The sequence below is a fragment of the Aspergillus undulatus genome, assembly GCF_047715775.1.
Source record: "Aspergillus undulatus strain CBS 261.88 unplaced genomic scaffold BDV17scaffold_35, whole genome shotgun sequence".
In the NCBI taxonomy this organism is placed as follows: Eukaryota; Fungi; Ascomycota; class Eurotiomycetes; order Eurotiales; family Aspergillaceae; genus Aspergillus; species Aspergillus undulatus.
In genome coordinates this window covers 156,009-174,392 of record NW_027396639.1, presented here as the reverse complement: position 1 = coordinate 174,392, position 18,384 = coordinate 156,009, and the positions used below count along the sequence as shown (strand labels likewise).

General features: G+C 50.8%; 6 protein-coding genes across 6 annotated transcripts; 4 read left to right on the top strand and 2 right to left on the bottom strand.

Moving 5' to 3' along the window:
• Positions 1 to 97: 97 nt before the first annotated feature.
• On the bottom strand, positions 98 to 6,383 carry BDV17DRAFT_292726 (Arf family guanine nucleotide exchange factor SEC7; the record flags this gene model as incomplete). Its single annotated transcript, XM_073762434.1, has 6 exons — positions 98 to 437; positions 494 to 1,549; positions 1,600 to 1,963; positions 2,022 to 4,321; positions 4,378 to 4,562; positions 4,620 to 6,383. The coding sequence occupies 6 exons, from the start codon at positions 6,381 to 6,383 to the stop codon at positions 98 to 100; spliced, it is 6,009 nt and encodes a 2,002-aa protein (XP_073614126.1).
• Positions 6,384 to 6,647: 264 nt separating this feature from the next.
• On the top strand, positions 6,648 to 8,655 carry BDV17DRAFT_267268 (putative pyruvate dehydrogenase complex, dihydrolipoamide acetyltransferase component). The gene is made up of 4 exons (XM_073758346.1): positions 6,648 to 6,869; positions 6,943 to 6,992; positions 7,054 to 7,277; positions 7,334 to 8,655. Exons 1-4 carry the CDS (start codon positions 6,760 to 6,762, stop codon positions 8,408 to 8,410), a joined length of 1,461 nt encoding a protein of 486 aa, XP_073614125.1. The 5' UTR covers positions 6,648 to 6,759; the 3' UTR covers positions 8,411 to 8,655.
• Positions 8,656 to 9,285: 630 nt separating this feature from the next.
• Positions 9,286 to 10,439, top strand: BDV17DRAFT_267262 (uncharacterized protein). The gene is made up of 4 exons (XM_073758345.1): positions 9,286 to 9,507; positions 9,563 to 9,564; positions 9,620 to 10,021; positions 10,078 to 10,439. Exons 1-4 carry the CDS (start codon positions 9,427 to 9,429, stop codon positions 10,112 to 10,114), a joined length of 522 nt encoding a protein of 173 aa, XP_073614124.1. The 5' UTR covers positions 9,286 to 9,426; the 3' UTR covers positions 10,115 to 10,439.
• Positions 10,440 to 10,551: 112 nt separating this feature from the next.
• Positions 10,552 to 11,887, top strand: BDV17DRAFT_130231 (golgi SNAP receptor complex member 2 family protein). The gene is made up of 4 exons (XM_073754129.1): positions 10,552 to 10,717; positions 10,785 to 10,884; positions 10,980 to 11,161; positions 11,235 to 11,887. The coding sequence occupies exons 1-4, from the start codon at positions 10,715 to 10,717 to the stop codon at positions 11,673 to 11,675; spliced, it is 726 nt and encodes a 241-aa protein (XP_073614123.1). The 5' UTR covers positions 10,552 to 10,714; the 3' UTR covers positions 11,676 to 11,887.
• Positions 11,888 to 12,125: 238 nt separating this feature from the next.
• BDV17DRAFT_292723 (malate dehydrogenase) lies at positions 12,126 to 13,416 on the top strand (the record flags this gene model as incomplete). The annotated part of the gene is made up of 5 exons (XM_073762433.1): positions 12,126 to 12,191; positions 12,290 to 12,407; positions 12,471 to 12,620; positions 12,678 to 12,772; positions 12,823 to 13,416. 5 exons carry the CDS (start codon positions 12,126 to 12,128, stop codon positions 13,414 to 13,416), a joined length of 1,023 nt encoding a protein of 340 aa, XP_073614122.1.
• Positions 13,417 to 14,134: 718 nt separating this feature from the next.
• Positions 14,135 to 17,100, bottom strand: BDV17DRAFT_292722 (ATP-binding protein; the record flags this gene model as incomplete). Its single annotated transcript, XM_073762432.1, has 3 exons — positions 14,135 to 14,293; positions 14,359 to 16,253; positions 16,305 to 17,100. 3 exons carry the CDS (start codon positions 17,098 to 17,100, stop codon positions 14,135 to 14,137), a joined length of 2,850 nt encoding a protein of 949 aa, XP_073614121.1.
• Positions 17,101 to 18,384: the final 1,284 nt, after the last annotated feature.

Here is an 18,384-nt window from a genome sequence, read left to right as displayed (position 1 = left end):
GAGGAAACAAGGATATCCAAAAAGAGAAAAATGATATGAAGCAACAGTGGAAAACCAGATACACAACCTTGCTAAGTGGAAATGGGGTGGAAGATGTTCAGTGTCGGCCGACACCTTGCTTGCGGGATGAACGGCCCGATATCGAATGTCTCGGGCTGGAGGGAGCGGGCGGAGACCTGGCAGGTAAACCTAACCTGGCTTCTCCGATTCGCTGCAGCAAGGACTGAATGGCGATGCGAATCTCGGGATTCAGGTCGCGGCCAAGAAGGTCCACAGCGAGGGGATAGAATGTCTCAATGTGCTTGTCAAAACCTTCCAGGGGGAAGTTCGTGTAGCCTTCGATAACATCCACAACAACAGGACGCCAGGCTACTATGTTACGATGTTGCGAATCATCATCAAGTCGAACAAAGCCGCTAATAATATCCGCGCAGAGACTGCAATGAAGGTTAGTAAACGGAGAAATGCCTTCGGTACATGGACGAGTACTTACGGGATCAATGCCGCTTCTGTCTCCCCACGGCTGCTCTTCCGCTCATCCCGCTCATCATGGTACATCCTGAAAAGAATGTGGACGTAAGTTGCGGCACTTCCACTTTCCTGCTTGAGGAGGTTGGGAGGCGATTTCATGAATCCTTGGCGCCAGAGCTGCATTCGCAAGTGCTTATCCTCATTGAACTTCTTTGCAAATTGATAACTTTTCTTGAGCAGTCCCATAAGCCGCAAAAGTTCGAGGCTGGGAATCTGTGCGTAGACCTTGTCGTTGGAAAATAGTTCATGAACCGTCTCGATCATGAGTAGTTGAAGGACGCAATTCGTAATGATGCGATTGAAATAGCGGCGTCGTGCAGCAGTAACAGCAGCCGGTTGCTGCTGGGTATCCGCTTGTGGCCTGTAGTCCTCTAACTCCTTATCTGAAGCTGCAGGCATGTCTCCGTCCTCATGCTCGGGTGTCGTGTCTTGTGTGCCATTAGGCTTAGAGGGTTCAATGGGGGTTTCTCCAGTGGACAATGACTCGGCGGGATCTTGACTTTCCTCCTGGATGTCCGCTGTTTGCCCATTTGCTGCTTGCGCCAATGGCGTCTTCGGGGTCGCGGTTGTCACAGTTGTTGCAGCTGTGAAAAGTTCGTATGCAGTCGTCTTGGCAAAAAGTTCGATGAAAGCATTGACGGTCTTGCTCCAGTGGTCTTTCTCGAATTTCTCGACATTTTGCAAAATCAGCTGTTGCAAGCAATTGCTGCCGATCCGCGCAATGGTGTCATTTTCTTGACATATGCAAAGCGTGAGAAGTTCTAGAACGCGTCCCAGCATGTATTCAAGCGCATCGAAGTAATGCGTGAATAGCGTAATCATGTGCCGCAGAGCTTGAATCATTGTGGTTGAGAGCCATACCGATAGCTCTTCATGGTTAGGCACCTTGGACATCTCCGACTTGGATTGTAATACAACGAAGATGGGATATAAGAGTTGCCTCCAGAGGACATCCCAGAACTCTTGAGGGAAGCTACCTCCGTACCGTATCAAGGTATCGAACAGGTACGTTAAGGCCCTGAGGTCCAGAATTAGCAAAAGTTGTTAGCCATACGTGAATAAGCTTACCGTGATCGAGCCTCAAGATCATCGCCAGTCATGAGAATATCTTGGAACGCAATCAATATGGGATACCAGAACTGTTCTTCTTTCGACTGGCGAGTGAGTTGCTGGGTAAGGTTTGTGGCATCCTCATGGAAGGCCACCGAGGAGCCGTGATGAGACAGAGGGCATTCTGGAGTCTTCAGCATCTTCGCAACCGTAGACTTCAGAAGCTCGATCGCCTGCAGTGACTTCTTTTGAAACCTCATGTTCTTCGAGAACTCTGTGAGGCATACGATGAGGTCAGGGAAGGCCCCTTGTGTTATCACGACGCCAAAGCGGGTGTTATAGACCTGAGTAACATGTTCAAATGCCATGTTCACAATGCCCTCTATATTCGATGGTTAGCTGGTGTCACTTGGTTGAATACTTGCGCGGCTCAAACCTACCATAGGGCTCTCGTGCTGCGAATGAGAACACGCCAAACATCGTTTTCCAACCGGAACGGATATTATCCCCACGGGCTTGAATCATCTGGATGAGACACCGGAGTATCATGTCCTTCACGGTAACAGCGTTACTGTTGGACATGACATGCTCGAACGGCTTGAGGAAGTCCTTCTGGAATTTGAATCCCGGTAGTTCCTCAATTTCCATAAAGCGCATCGACAGTTGACGGAGCGAGTCCAAAGCGAAAAACACCACGGTTGTGTTAGAGTGACATCCAACCTGGTTGAAGTGTTGCCCAAGGACTTCCCAGATCTTGGACCACTCGATCCTGACTCTGGTCATGTTGTAATAACTGATCTCGACTAGTTTTTGCAAACTGTATGTACGAGGGGAATCGGTCTGCCCAGAAGACTGAATCTCTTGCCAACTAACTTCACTCAGCGCCCGAACGAAGTCAATTATTGCTTCATGTGATAGATTTGCTGTGTTGGTGAAAATTCGGTCTACTCCTTTGACCATCTCGGTTGAGCGGCTTTCCATTGCAATCTCCGCTCGGAAAGGCGTAGATCCAGTGATGGATTTGGGACGTGGACGCCTTGGTGCTTGCATTGATCTTCTGGGCCCATCGACTGACGATTGAGGGACAATACGAGCCCGCGAAACATCCGGCAAAGAGCCTTCGTCAACTCCGTCGCTCAGTAGCTGGAGTCTGTCCAGTTGGCTCACGCATGTGAGAATATCTCTCCAAGAACTCTTTAGGTGATTTCCTTCTGAGAGAGCCACATCGAGCAGGATCTTCAATGCCTCAACATTCTTTGCAACCATCTCTCTAACATTGCCCAAGTTTGTGAACTTCGCCAAGGCAGTGACAAACGCAACGCGCGGAGTCTCTAGGTCAAAGGTACAACTGATTCTAATAGCCAGTTTCATACCTTCCATGCATAGTTTGATGGTCTTAAGGTTCTGAGTATCCTGCATTGGGGCAGACAAGCCCGAGAGGAACGACATCCACGTGACATTGAACATGGAGCCAACATGCTGAACGGAGGTTGCTGGGATAAATCGTGATAGTGCCTCCTTAACCGCGGTCTTGCGCTGCGCTCGGATCAGACTTCGATAAAGCTGCTCAGTTTTGTTGGCCATTTCCTCAGAAGCCTGCGCATACCTCTCACCCTGGATGTCTCTTCCAACTGTTGCAAAAACCTGTCCAGCCCTGGACGCGAGGCCGCCGGGCACGGGTGCAGGAGCAGCGTTGTTCGCCGCCAGCTCTCTTTCAGTGTCAAGAACAATCTCGTTATTTGCAATCTCCTCGAAGATGGAGACAAGATATTCCTCAGGCAAATCTTGATTATCGTTGATGCCGCGGTTGTTCTTGATGAAGTCCTCCTTGGTCATGCGGCGACCCTTCATCTTGGAGCTATGCTGATCGGTGTTAAGCAGGATAACGGAGTACGCGAGAACATAAGCTGTATCGGCGTTGGCGAACGCGTTCGGATTTTGCGTAACATAGCGCTCGGAGAACTTAAGCATGAATCGATCGATCTTCTGAGCTTCTCCTGGCAAGCGGAAGTGTTGCAAGAATGAGCGGAGAGCATCCACGAAGCGCCGTTTGGAAAAGTCCATCATGTCAACAAAAGCGTGCATGATGGCAATGTTTTCGGCTTCACCCTCTCCAAGATATTCTCCAATCATAACTTTGTCTAAGCGCTCGTTGCGGAGGATGAAGGACGCAATCTCCTCGGGAGAATCGGACCGTATAAATCCTTCCTGAATGGAGAGTTTGATACCTCGCTTGGGTTTGAAGTTGAATTGTTGGATTGCATTCGTGAGCGCAATCTTCCTCTGCTTCACCTTCTCCACCTGGCTTGGGTCATCATCAGGGACCGGGGTGGACCGGCCAGTACTGCCATCGGTGCCATCTATTCGTGGTGAAGCAAGGAATGGAGGGGCGCTGCTCTCCAGAGAATCTCGAGGATTATCAACTGACTTTTGGGAGACAGCCCGGGCAGCGGACTGGTCGACATTACGCTGCGAAGCCCAGTTGTCCAACGATTCCAGGATCTCAACTAGGCACTCAACAGCTTGGTGTTTGAGAATGTACTCCGCAGGCACACTGTGTGTAGCTGGTGGCTGACTGTTACCTATGCTGGCGCTCGTGAGGTTCGGAGGAAGGGTGCCACGCTGGTGCCATTCGTTGCCGACACTTGAAGCCTTCACATGCTGCTCATGGTATTGTTGTTGTTGGGCAGGGCTCACTGCTGTTGGAACACTGGCGTATCGTGAAAGCTGTTCGATGATGCTGTGGATTCGGTTAGATAATTATCAAGCGAGCACACTGAGACCTGGGAGACAAACTTCTGGAAAATGTTCTCCAACGCCGTTCGGTCACAATCGTAGTTGAGGTACATCTCGACCAAGGCCCGTGGCTCATCCGCTAGTCTTTCTAATACCTCCATGAAATACTGCTTTTGGAACGCCGGTGCATTTCGCTTTTCGAGAATGGCTAGATAGATTTCCTTCATGAAGACCTCCAGCTCCTTCTGTTCCAGAGTTAGGCGAGGACAGATAAGTTTTTGAGGAATTTAGCAGCTACATACCTTCATCATGACTCTCATATGTTTCAGCATGAGCCAGAATATTTCGCAGCAGACCTCGAATACTTTGGGGACCGAGCTAGCGCCATTTCGACTGAGACTCAGACAGAGATGAGGCCTCACGGCCTGGAGGAAGGTCATCGCATCTGAGCTCCCGGAGCTATTCTTGATGGTGAGAAGAGGTGAGGTGAAAATGATGACGTGGTTATTGACGAGGTAGTGGATTAGGTGCAGGGAAAGCAGCTTGGATCTCATGTTCTGAGATTTCAGATCCTGCTGCTGCTCGTGGCTGAGGACTTTGTGACTTAATTTGCAAAGAGCCCTGAAAACTAGGAAAGCATCTTTAACATAAATCTCGTCGACTTCATCCTCGTCATTGGCTGGGTCTTCAGCCTCTTTCTCCTCTCCAGAAGCCCCAGCTGAGGACTGTGCTCTTTTCTGATTGACGATAGCGCGGGTAACCATCGTCGGCACGTTGTCATTGACAGTCGTGATATCTTTGTTGGATTCGAAACTCTCCAAGGTGAGCTTCTCCGTTGGCTCTTTTGAGACCGGCTGATCCGTCGCCACAGAAACAACATCGGAGACCTGATCATCCTCAGCAGCGTGAGGGGCATCTGGTGTCTCAATCGTCACATCATCCGAAGAACTTTGTCCCTTCTCCCGTTCACGGACCCGAAGTTCCCTTAGATCGAGTCTCACACGAAGTCTGTCGAAGACCGTGCTGACCATTTGCGTGAGCGATCCCTGAGCGATTTGCTGATTTTGACTGGACTTGGAATAAATGAACATGTTATATATCTGGCGGACAGCCTTCAAAAGACCTGCGCCATGCACTACAATTTTGTCATTCAAGACCGCAGCCAGAAGCGACTTTATGATTTGCTGTTGGATCTCGATCGGGGTGGCCTCATTTTCGAAACAATCGCAGATTGCGTCGATAGCTCGTTCAATGAGAGGGGGCTGTTCGGCGGTGGCTTCTGACTCCGAGAGCTTGGGTTCTTGGTTTGACGGGAATGCGAAATAGGAGTAAGTGATCAGTTTGCCGATGCAATCGAGAGCGGTGACTTGTAGAGGGATGCTAAAAGTCCTGCTGGCAAGTAGCAAAGGGCGGAAAAGAACCTCTGGGTCTATTGGCTGACGATCTGACTGCTTGACATTGTCGAGCGCGTTCTTCACAGCGTCCTCCAGATCCTTGTTCTTCCGAGCTTCTCGCGAAGCACCAATTGTGTCCAAAGCCGAGACGATGAAGACAGTAGAGCTAACTGTGGATGACCGGTGAGTCGCAAAAGTCGCGGTAGTAGATCGGGAATCCGAACGCAATCGCATGTCCCGGGCAAGCTGCTCATCTTGAGTTGGCTGGGCATCAGGAACCTCACTCGACTGTTCCTCGGATGCGGTACCTTGGTCTCCGCGCGGGGTTTCACTATGATCATCTCTCATTTCCGGCTGATCCGTTTCATTGCTAGGTTCGAGCACGTCCGTAGGCTCAGAGGATTCGGCGGTGGTCTTCGGGGATGTCGCCGATGTCTCTTGAGATAAGTTATTCTCGTCGTTCTCCAATCGATCTTGTGATGAATTGTGCACTTTGTCCTCGTCTAGAGAAATTTCCTTGCGTTCCGTTGCATCTGGTAATGTTGGTTTCGACTCCGGGACCTCCTCCGGAGTCTGGGGTTCTGCAACAACATCAACCCCGTTCTGCTTGTTTGCCTGGGGGGCGGATGTTTGGGTCAGCTCATTAGGGGAGCCGTTCTCAGCTTCCGCCATCATGCGAGACTCCGTCTGGAGTTTCCGGGACAAGGGAGACGGCTGTCCCACATGGGAATAAAGGTGTTGAATGTCAAGGAATAGAGGTCGGGAACCGCGTGTACTATGCGGCTTCTGAATAATAGTTACGGACTAACAGCTGGCCGATTGGGATACACGTGACCATCACGGATAATTAATGGACTATGCCTATAACGGTTACCGTCACTAGCGCGGCCGGACTTCCCAACTGTTTCCCATCCGAGTTTGACCGGTGGTATTTTCGAGAGCTCTCAGCGCCAGATTCAATCTCTCGGATTCTCTTCCGTTTTCCATCTCTCCTCTTTCTATAGCGCCACGGGCCTTTGTCTGTATCGCACAACAGAACCCGGGCACCATGGTCGCCTCTGCTATCAGGATGCGCACTCCCTGCGCTTCGTTTCTCTCAAAAGGCGCCTGCTCGTTGAGGCGACCGCAGGCTTCTTACAAGTTCACGGCCGCGATCCAGTACGTGTCGTGTCCTTTCGCAAGCAGTTGAATTGACCGTTGCATAAACTGACTCCATTCTTCTGTATTATAGACATCAATTGCCCGCCTTATCTGCCCTCTCCCGCTTCTACGCCTCAAAGTGTATGCTTATCTTGCTTATCCCTGCTTGAGTACGGCCTTCCCTAACTGGAAAAATGTACAGCTTTCCCTCCTCACACAATCATCAGCATGCCTGCCTTGTCGCCAACGATGACTTCGGGAAACATTGGAGCTTGGCAGAAGAAGGCTGGTGACGGCCTGCAACCCGGTGACGTTTTGGTCGAGATCGAGACCGACAAGGCGCAGATGGACTTCGAGTTCCAGGAGGAGGGTATCTTGGCTAAGGTGCTGAAGGAGTCTGGCGAGAAGGATGTTTCCGTTGGATCTGTAGGTGATCTGTCTCAAAATATGCAGAGCAATCTTGGCTAATATCGCAATTCTAGCCTATCGCTGTCTTGGTTGAAGAGGGCACTGATGTTGCGGCGTTCGAATCATTCAGTCTGGAGGATGCTGGTGAGGGTGCTGGTGCTGCTCCGACAAAGGAAAGCGAGGCTCCCAAGGAATCCCCTAAGGCCCCCGAGCCCTCCACACCCCAGCCTTCGGCTGGTGCTTACGAGCCTGAGACTTCCGGCGAGAAGCTTCAGCCTAGTCTGGACCGCGAGCCTGCTATCAGCCCGGCTGCTAAGGCTCTGGCTCTTGAGAAGGGTGTGCCAGTGAAGGCTCTCAAAGGTACTGGACGTGGTGGCCAGATCACCAAGGAGGATGTTGAGAAGTACAAGCCTAGCGCTCCCGCTGCGGCTGCTGGCCCCGCCTCTGAGGACATCCCTCTTACATCGATGCGCAAGGTGATCGGTAACCGCCTCCAGCAGTCCTGGAACCAGAACCCTCACTTCTTCGTTTCCACCACCCTGTCTGTCACCAAGCTCCTTAAGCTTCGCCAGGCACTCAACGCCTCCGCTGATGGCAAATACAAGCTCTCCGTCAACGACTTCCTCATCAAGGCTTGCTCTGCCGCCCTTCTTAAGGTTCCTCAGGTCAACTCCAGCTGGATCGAGGAGAACGGCCAGGTTGTCATTCGTCAGCACAACACCGTTGACATCAGCGTTGCCGTTGCCACCCCCAACGGCTTGATCACTCCTATTGTCAAGAACGCTCAGGGACTTGGCCTTTCTAGCATCTCCAACCAGGTCAAGGACCTCGGCAAGCGTGCTCGCGACAACAAGCTGAAGCCCGAAGAGTTCCAGGGCGGTACTTTCACCATCAGCAACATGGGCATGAACCCTGCTGTTGAGCGATTCACTGCCATCATCAACCCACCTCAGGCCGGTATCCTCGCCGTTGGCACTACCCGTAAGGTCGCCGTTCCTGTCGAGACTGATGAAGGTACTTCCGTTGAGTGGGATGACCAGATCATTGTCACTGGTAGCTTCGACCACCGTGTCGTTGATGGTGCTGTTGGTGCTGAGTGGATCAAGGAGCTTAAGAAGGTTGTCGAGAACCCTCTCGAACTCCTTCTGTAAGTTTCGACTCTAGGTCTTTGGTAATCGTGTGTCCTAGCGCATCGGTCCAGAGCCTCAATCTGGACCTTGTCTCATTATGTATTCAAAATCCTCCTATTTCTTGACCCTCTTGGTCTCCTAGGTACAGTTATAAATTTCAGCATTTTCTTTGTGTCTTATTATGGCTCCATTATTTTCTACATCGATACCAAGCTACTGCGAAATCTCCATAATGAAAGCTCAACGTATATGGGGCGTATCAATTTGACTTATGGAACATCCTTGATTTTGACATCGGCGGAAATCCAGTCTCTCGGATCCTTTAGTCCATTCTAGCTGCTGCAAAGAATGGCCGCCGAGCACGTAGATACGCAACTCAATGTCCTCGAAGGAGAAGCAGAAAACAAAAGCTATCAAGAAAATTACACTAGTAAAAACTACCTTGGAAACTCAGAGACATCAGAAATTGCCAAATGACCACTCCCGGAGACCCAGGCGGGTTATTCAAGCACAAGGCATTGGACCATGGATCACTTGGTAACATACCTAATAAAAGTCTCACTTAAATCTTAGGTCACTCATGGATGTTGGAAAAGCTCACGTGTGATCCTTGAGTTGGGCGGATTGGAGTGATTTCTATGCCATTCACAGTCAATCTATCTCATATATCCATGCTAGACTGTAGCAGTTGTCGGCCCCCTGCTGAGCTATCTAGATGGAGACATTGTCGCATGTCGCTATAGTAGTTTGGTGAAGTTGTGAGGCTAGTTGGCTCCGCATTGATTGCGCTCAGAACCTTGGCATGATGACATCACGGCCCATCGTCCGACCTGCATGGGTATAAAACAAGGTAGCCGACCACGCCATGTTCCGAACATCGTGATAATACCCTTCAAGCTCAGAACGCTAGACATCAAAATTCGAATGCTTGCTTCTAATACCTGTGAGTTTGCAAGCTCTCCATTGCGCTCCACGTTTTTGCAACTTTCTGACTGTATTTACTCAAGCTTCCTCTTTCCGACCTTATCTTCGCAATCATGTCCGACGCCGCCGCCGCTGCTGCTAAGGTGTCCTACGCGGAGGCCGCTTCCAAGGGTCCTAAGCAAACTCCAGAGGAGGTGAGTTATGAGAAGCTATTAAATTAAGCATCGACAATGCTAACGATAGTCACAGGCGTAAGTAGAGACACAGAACAATTGCGACTTCGCATCCAAGGCTGACGTAATTTAGCCGCGCACCCGACATCAACCACGTTTACAAGGACGAGAGCGAAAGCACGGCATCTCTTATCGACGTCGACAAGCCGCACGTGCAATCTGTCGATCCCGACTTCCTCAAGCAGGACGTGAAGACCGATACCCAGGCTGAGCGGATAGAGCGCGAGGGAGCTGAAGCCCGAGAAGCCCGTGAGAACGAGAAGAAGGAGAAGGCTAAGGCCAAAGCCGCGCGCGCTCGTGCGAACGAAAGCAACCCCGTCTTCCTTGGGAACGCTGCTATTTTGGCCCTTGTCGGCGCCGGTCTCGGATTCGGCGCCTACAAGAAGCACACGCAAGGCAAGCTTTCGTGGGAGCTTGTTGGGCTCTGGACGAGCGCTGTGGGTGCTTTCGGTGCCATTGACTACTTTGTCAGCAAGTAGGTTTACCGTTTCCTGTCGTGGCTTCTCTATACTCATTCTTGTCTCTTCGCAGATGGCTCCTCCAGAACAAGTACCCGCCTAAGAACTAGAGTGAGGATTCGGTTCTCTCCTGTTTCATTTACTTTATACCGGGATTTGGGTGTCTTCGAGGGATATTTTCGTTTGACTATGGGCGCATTTCACTGTAGTTCTAAGCTTCTAAAGCTTCTAATGGATATATTTCCGCTCTACTCTGCAAATGATCTTCGCCAGATGTTCCCGCATAGTCCGATCTAAAGTCGCAACGTGACCGTGAAGATTGGGGTGCGGCGTAGTTCAGCTCTTCGGTTTAGAGAAGGAAATAACTTCCATACCGAGTTTAGAAGCGCCATAAATGATTTTTTGTCCAAGCTGCATCCATATGCATCATTGTTCGCCTCAGGATTTCTTCGATTTGCAGAGAGGCCGCGTAAGGTGAAGGCGGTGTCAGGTGACACCAGATATCGCCGGGACCAAGGCAAGGTGTCATTAGCAGTAAACAGGCACTTGTGAATGTCGACAATTTGAACACGTTCAACTGGGAAGAGGACATAATTCTAAGGATCCTCGTCTAGCACCTTTGATTGCAACGCACCTTGTAACTCGCCATTCTCAGACCGACATACCTACTGGTCGCGAACCTTGATTTCGGGTCACCATCCGTAAAGAAGATGGTAAGCGCCTATTTGCTGGGAGAATAGTTACTATATGGCTGATCCGGAGCTAATAATATCTACTTAGAATTCTCTTTTCAATTCCGCTCTCAAGCAGTCGTCTGCGATTCGCCGCGACCTAGACACATTTGCACAATCCCCTGCCACAACACCTGCAGCATTACAAGGTAACATTCCGACACCTGAATCAATGGCTGCTTCGCGCATTCTACGGCCGAGCGAGCTTGCTATTGTTCGACATTTGGCTGACATTCACGTGTAGGTCAGGTTGCCGCGTCCTTAGCATCACTATCACGAACAATCGACGACTACTCAACATTGTCAAAAAGGGAGTTGATACCGGAAAAGCAAGAGAAGGCATTTGAACGGGTCAAGAACTTCAGGGCAGAGTTACAGGAGTACCGGCAACACTTCGATCAGTTGCGGAAAGAAAGAGAAGATGCTGTAAGTGCTGATCCTGGGACTTCTGCGATGCACCTGCATAATGACAGTCGCTAATCTATGGCCTCGTCAATAGCAATCCGTAACGAATCGCCACGAACTCCTCGGTCGTCGGCCGCATCATACAGCTACTCCTGAAAACCCTTACGCTCAACCATCAGCGGCCCAGGCCTCGCCCTTCGCCCCTTCTTCATCTCGATCGGGTGCCGGCTTTGGAGGGTCGGACTACACTCGGGAATCGCATGCATTGAGGGAGCAATCCTTCCTCTCGCAAACAAGCTCTCAAATTGATGATTATCTTGACCGAGGCCGCGCGGTGCTTGCGGACCTGGGACAGCAGCGAGAGGTATTAAAGGGGACACAGCGTCGTCTCTACAGCGTCGCGAATACTCTAGGTGTGAGCGGGGAAACCATTCGCAAGGTCGAACGGCGGGCGAAGCAGGATAAATGGATATTCTGGTTAGGAGTCCTACTCTTCCTTCTGTTCTGCTGGGCTGTATTACACTTCTTGAGGTAATGTCGGGTTGTCTGTCTAGCTTTGATTTTGTCTTGTATATAACGCAGTTGGCCTGATGTTGGAGGTAGATGAGCTCATTTTGCTAGCGTGGGCGTTATTCGGATTTCTTGGGTTGCGATATCGACATGCTTTTACCGATCATTGGGCAGGTGTATTTTCTGTTGTTACAGTTCAATTGCTCAAGTAGCTGTAGACTTGAATCACGAATCCCGAAAAAACACCGTGTACGCAACTACTAGTAGTTTGGCCGTCCAGTCGCGTTGCCATGTGAGCTCGAGCGGGAACCGGGACCGATTTAACCGAAAAAGTTGGGGCCGCTCTCGTTCTCACCGGCCACCCGCAACTTCATCTCAACCGCTTCTTCCTCATTCTTTTCCTCCATCGCGGTCTTCTCCCCACCTCTTTAGCTTCTTCTGATCTATCAATTCTTGCTTTTAGCCATCAGATACCATGCTCGCTGCTCGTCAATCCTTCGGCTTCCTCCAGAAGCGGGCCTTCTCCGCCTCTGCTAGCCAGGTACGTACGCTCGGTCGCAGCTCGGTGCTTTCGCGCTTTTGCTATACTGTCGCGGAGACGCCATTCAAACAGCTTGCTGACTTCATTGCGCCATCCAGGCTTCTAAGGTCGCTGTTCTCGGTGCCGCTGGTGGTATCGGACAGCCTCTGTCCCTTCTCCTCAAGCTCAACCCCCGTGTTTCCGAGCTTGCCCTCTACGACATCAAGGGTGGACCTGGTTCGTCACACAGCTTCTCAATTGATTACTCTGGCAGACTGGGCTAATTTGGAAATCATCTAGGTGTCGCCGCTGATCTCAGCCACATCAACACCAACAGCACCGTCTCCGGCTACCAGCCCAGCGAGTCCGGCCTCAACGATGCTCTCAAGGGCTCCGAGATCGTCCTCATCCCTGCCGGTGTTCCCCGTAAGCCCGGCATGACCCGTGACGGTATGGACAACTCAGAACAACAAGCATTGTATGCGAATGGGAGCTGACTTGTGGCAGACCTCTTCAACACCAACGCCTCCATCGTCCGTGACCTTGCTAAGGCTGCTGCCAAGGCTTCCCCCGAGGCTAACATCCTCGTCATCTCCAACCCCGTATGCACTAACATCCGAAGATATCGCGCAATTAATGCTAATCCTCCTAGGTCAACTCCACTGTCCCCATTGTTTCTGAGGTCTTCAAGGCTGCCGGTGTCTATAACCCCAAGCGTCTCTTCGGTGTCACCACCCTTGATGTCGTCCGTGCCTCTCGCTTCATCTCCCAGGTCCAGAAGACCGACCCCTCCAAGGAGGCCGTCCCCGTTGTCGGTGGACACTCCGGTGTGACCATCGTTCCCCTCCTTTCCCAGTCCAACCACCCCAGCATCGAGGGTGTCACCCGCGATGAGCTCGTCAACCGCATCCAGTTCGGTGGTGACGAGGTTGTCAAGGCCAAGGACGGTGCCGGTTCCGCCACCCTCTCCATGGCCATGGCCGGTGCTCGCTTCGCCGAGTCCCTCCTCCGCGCCGCGCAGGGCGAGAAGGGTGTCATTGAGCCCACCTTCGTCGAAAGCCCTCTCTACAAGGACCAGGGCGTCGACTTCTTCGCCTCCAAGGTCGAGCTCGGCCCCAACGGTGTTGAGAAGATCAACCCCGTCGGCCAGGTCAACGAGTACGAGCAGAAGCTCCTCGACGCCTGCCTCGTCGACCTCAAGAAGAACATCAAGAAGGGTATCGACTTCGTCAAGGCTAACCCTTAAATTCATTGACTTTTGCTTGTGAAAAAGTCAAGTTCTGCAGCGGCGTTCCTCCCTGTATAACAGTTTCTGCCGACATCATACCCCGCCTCATCGACTGTACTACCTTGGAGGAACGCGCTGCTGATGGAGTACGCTCTCTTCATGGGAATGGTGACGGAAGATATGACATGTATTTCCTACTATAAAACATCTATCAAATTCGTAATTACGACTCATGATAGATTCTCACGTTACTCCCATTTCCGTAAATCATCAATTTTGTACCAGGCAGTCTTCTACATCCTCCCACCCCATGAAAGAAATCTGTAGATGAAGCAGTAAAGCGATTTCGATTGGTATGAAGTACCTAAGGAGAGTCTAGCATTTCCATACAAGGAAAGATAGGATAAGAACAAAATACCAACTCATTTAATTTCCCCCCCACCAAGTCGTCAATTTTCAATCCCAAACCCCGAAATCAAGAAAACTAGTCATCAGTCATCACTCGTTTCCAACCATTCCCCTCCATCATGAGCAAGCAACCTGGAACAGAGATATAAAGCTAAAACTAGGATAAATGCAAGCCAATACCGAATTGAATAACACCGTAAATGATGAAACAAACAGAGACAAGACAAAACGGAGAAGAGACGTATTCGCGCACCAAATCCTGAAAGATCGATGGATAGAAATGGAAGATGCCAATGAATCAAATCCGAACCGAGAATTATTGACTATGTTAAGTGTAACTTCGCATGGCATCCATGTAACCGGTCCCGCCGCGCAGGTCGTGGTCGAATGTCTCGGCGACGTCAAGAACACGCTTGATGTGCTCCATGGACAACGGGGTCTTCTCGTTGACGGCGAGGGCTTGCGCTGTACGGACGGAGTTTTTGATCTGTAGTGCAGCATTATTAAACCATGTATAGTAGTAAGTTTAATGGAAGGAGAAAAAGAGCATACCTGTCGCCCGTTGAGATTATGGCGTGAGAGCATGTCAAAGTCCTTATCGGTGAAGTTGGACGTCTGTACGCCCTCCATGGCTTGTACTTTTTCTAGGAACATTTTCCATACGCTGCGCTTGGCCTTGGTGGTGAGGTCGCCGTAGCGCAGTGCAACGTGGATGCGGGACTGGAAGGCGTCGTCGAACGTCTCGACCCGGTTGGTGGTCAGGAAGAGGATACCCTGGAAGTACTCCAGCAGACGGAGGAAAATGCTGACGAGGGCATTGCGGTGGATGTCCTGGATTGTTCGTTTCTCCAAGAAGATATCTGCTTCGTCGAGAAGCAGCACGGCACCCCAGGAATGAGCGATGTCCAAGATTTTGTTCAGCTCTGCTTCTAATGTGCGCGAGTCTGTGCCGAGTTCACCGGCGCTGACCATGTATAGTGGGCGCTTGAGTAGCTCCGCGATGCCTTCGGCTGTGAGTGTCTTTCCAGTGCCCGGGGGTCCGTGGAGGACAGCAACGAGCCCTCTGCCTTTTCCTTGGATCACATCGTCAATGTTTTGGGCGGCACAGAAGGTGTGAGATTCCACTAGAGCTTTGACGATGGACTTCTGGTTGCCTGGTAGGACTAGTGAGTCGAATGCGTCTTCATTCCATTCAATATCACTAACTCCGGAGATGCTAAATTCAAGCCAGAGTTTCTCGCTGAACGCAAAGCCCAAAACGACCGGACTTGCGATGAGTAGCTCCTCCTCGGTGAAGTCTCGCTCGGAAGCATCGCCAACTTCCTCCATATCCTCTTTCTCTACTTCATTCCCGTTCTCATCCAGTTCCACGGCGACAACCTGGGGACGGCCCTCCTTATTGCGAACAACCTTGAACTTCATCTTCGGCGAGTCGGAGTCACGACGTTCTCCATGTGATTGTTCAGATTCAGACCCAGACTCACAGCAGCATCCAGCCTCGCTATCGTCATCTGAGTCGCCCAGGAGGTCGGGATCCTTAGGACGGACAGTGCTGATTGGGTAGTTTGGATTGATGCGACGGTGGATTGCAGGATCAATCATGACCCGCCCATTGATGTTGACCTTGATGACGGTACGTTTCTTCTTAAAGAATGCCATGCCTTTGTGAAATCGGTAATTCATTCCCCTCAGAGCAACAAACTTCTTGCCGCGTTGGATGAGCTTTGTCCTAACTTCCTCGGCTTCGCGGTGGTACTTGAGCGGATAACACCCTAGACTGGTGATTTTGCGAGCTCCCTTGAACGCTTCAACCTCGGCTGCCATTGTTCCCATCCCAAATGTCTTACCGTCATATTCAAGGTAGCGGCCTTCGATGTTGTACCACTGACCTTTCATGAACGATGACTCCTTCGTGGCATATTCGATCTTGAACGCCCGTGGCTCGTCTTGATTACCGTATGTGGGTGCATAGGCAATTGTATTTGGTTTGAACAATGCCCACAATAGATCAAAGGTAATGGTGTTCGCCTCCAATAGGGGGTATAATGTCTTCTTCGTTTCAGCATAGTCCGTGTCCAGATATTTGATCAGGACTTTGAGGTGGTGCGCCTTGAGCTCTGCTACTTTTCGAGCTTTCTTCTTCTTTTCGGTTCTCGCCTGCTGCTTAAGTTCCTTCATCTGCTCGCGGGTTTCCTCAAGATACAAGAAAAGCATGTTGGGATCGACAACAGCAGTCTCTTCTACCAAGCTGACACCTTTCACACCATCCATGACTTTGCCGAGAGCTTCACGGAGGTGTTTGCTCTTGAGATCGACCACCGTTTCGATGTATTTACCCTCCCAGTCAAACCTGCGGCGCACGGTGAAGAGGTATTGATCCCACTCATTCGCGTCGGGGTCCTCGACGGTCTCAGCAAGTTTGAATTTGTGGATTGTATTGTCCCATACTATTCAAGAAGTTAGCCACCTTGCCATCCAGGAGTATGGGAATTACGTACATTGGTCAACCCTCTTGAAGGCCATCTTTGAGCCAGCTTTCTTCTTTAGTCTCCTCTGCAGACCTTTCTGAGAATACGCTCTCTGGGGGTCCCCTAATGGATCGATCAGACCCCGTCTTCCAAGCAATTTAACACGCTTTCCCTCGGCTTGCTTCGATTTCAGCTCCTTTGTGACCACGGTGAGTAACTGCTGGACCATTTCTTCATCGCCATCTTCGTATTGTTGGTCTTCTGAAGAGTCCCCGGTGGGATTCTCCAACTCTGCTTGCTTTACTTTGAGATTGCGAACGAGTTTCCTGAGCTGTCTTTCATCGAGAGAATCATCCTGCTCAGCGTCCTCAACATCGGACCCAGTATCTGATTCATCTTCATATCGAGACCTGTGCTTCTTTTTTTGACTGCGCTTCGGGTTTTTTCTCGACTTGGTCTTCCCCCCCCTCCGCCGAGAAGGCCGTTCGAGCTCTAAATCGGAAGACTCCGATGAGGAATCATCATCGTGTTCTGAAGATGATTCGCTGGCGCTTGATATCTCAGAAGATGAACTTCCATCGGAGGTGCTGTCATCACTGGGTGTGACTATGGATGATTTCTTGCTTGCTTTCCGGGATTTTTTCTTCGCATCGCGCTTCCGGGTACGATCTTGTTCTTCGCCGGGATGCTTCTTGCAAGCGGCTTTACCGGAGGCATTCTCTGACACCGTTACTGCTGGCTTTGCGTCGGCTTTAGTAACATTGTCATCCACGGCTGGAACGACGGTGTCGGCCGTGGTGGTTGGCTCGTTGGTAGAGTCGGCCATAGCTTCGGGGTGCTGGGGCGCTGGGGCGCTGGAGATGGGACCCGCTGTGGAACCTTCGGAAAACGGAGTTGACGACAGGTTCGCGCTCGGATCTCGTTGCGCCTCGGGCTCTAGAACAGAGAACTGCTGAAGGTTATCTGGAGTCGAACCAGAAAGAATGTCAGCATCAGCGGGCACTGCAGGAATCTAAATACAAGTGGAGAAGCGTGAGAGGAGGCTGAGTGCTGAAGGTGAATTGAGTGGTGGAGGGCGGGTAGCAAGTCAAGAGCTCCGACAAGAATGACAAAAGAAAGCGACAAACACGACTTAGAGGATTGAAAGAGGTCCAAGGAAGTGACGCACCTCAAATAGCTCACAATCTGCCAGCTCGTCCACCTTGCTTTAAATACGTGGTCTGGTTAATTGGCTGAAGGAGTGTAGCGTTCTAGCGGTGTGTTAGTCTGGATTTCTTCGCGATACCTGGGAGAAGTTGGATAGAAATGGGACTCCAAATATACACTGAAGCTGACTTTCTTCAAGAGAGATAGTTAGAGCGAGAGAAAAGAGAACGATGGTCTAGCACAGAAGAATAAATCTTTATAAGAGAAAGAAGACGAGTTATCGCAGTCAGCAGCCGCTTATAGGCACCTGGGCAGCTGATCACCAAGCCCAGCTTCCGACCCGAGAGAAGCAAGTAGTGAGCGTTTAATGAGGGAATGAAAATGAAGAAATCGACCGGGCCGTCGGTTATGGATGCCTTTCTGCGGATGCCTGCGTGAGGCTGACAGCGAAGTGCGAGGACGAGGAGGGAAGTGTTCGGTGTTGGTAACCTTGTGATCGCTTGACTGCGGCAATCAATCCTTCAGCACAGGCTCTGGATATTTTCTCCTGCATACTCTCGCCCCACGACCTGATGCATGTATGCCTGCCCTTTTTCTGCCTTTACCCAGACGCTTGTCAGCCTGCGCAGGGCGAAGTGAAGAATGTCTTTCCAACTCCATCTCCTCCGTCAAGCCGACCTGACTCACGAGCTGAACATTTACTTACCTTTACACTTGGGTATAATTCCAAATTTACAGCCCAGGTCTACCCCAGAGTACCCATATGAGGTAGAGCTTCCAGAACCTCAAGCTATTCTTTGCCTCATCGACAACTGACCGGTGCCATCTGGCATTCAAGAACAAGGGCCTGATCTACAACTCACGACTAACAATGCTCTTCTGCCCAGGAACCCCGGCTTGCAGTCCCGGCGACTTTCTCTACCTTTCACAACTAGAGGAAAGGTACGATCTAGCCAGCGATCTA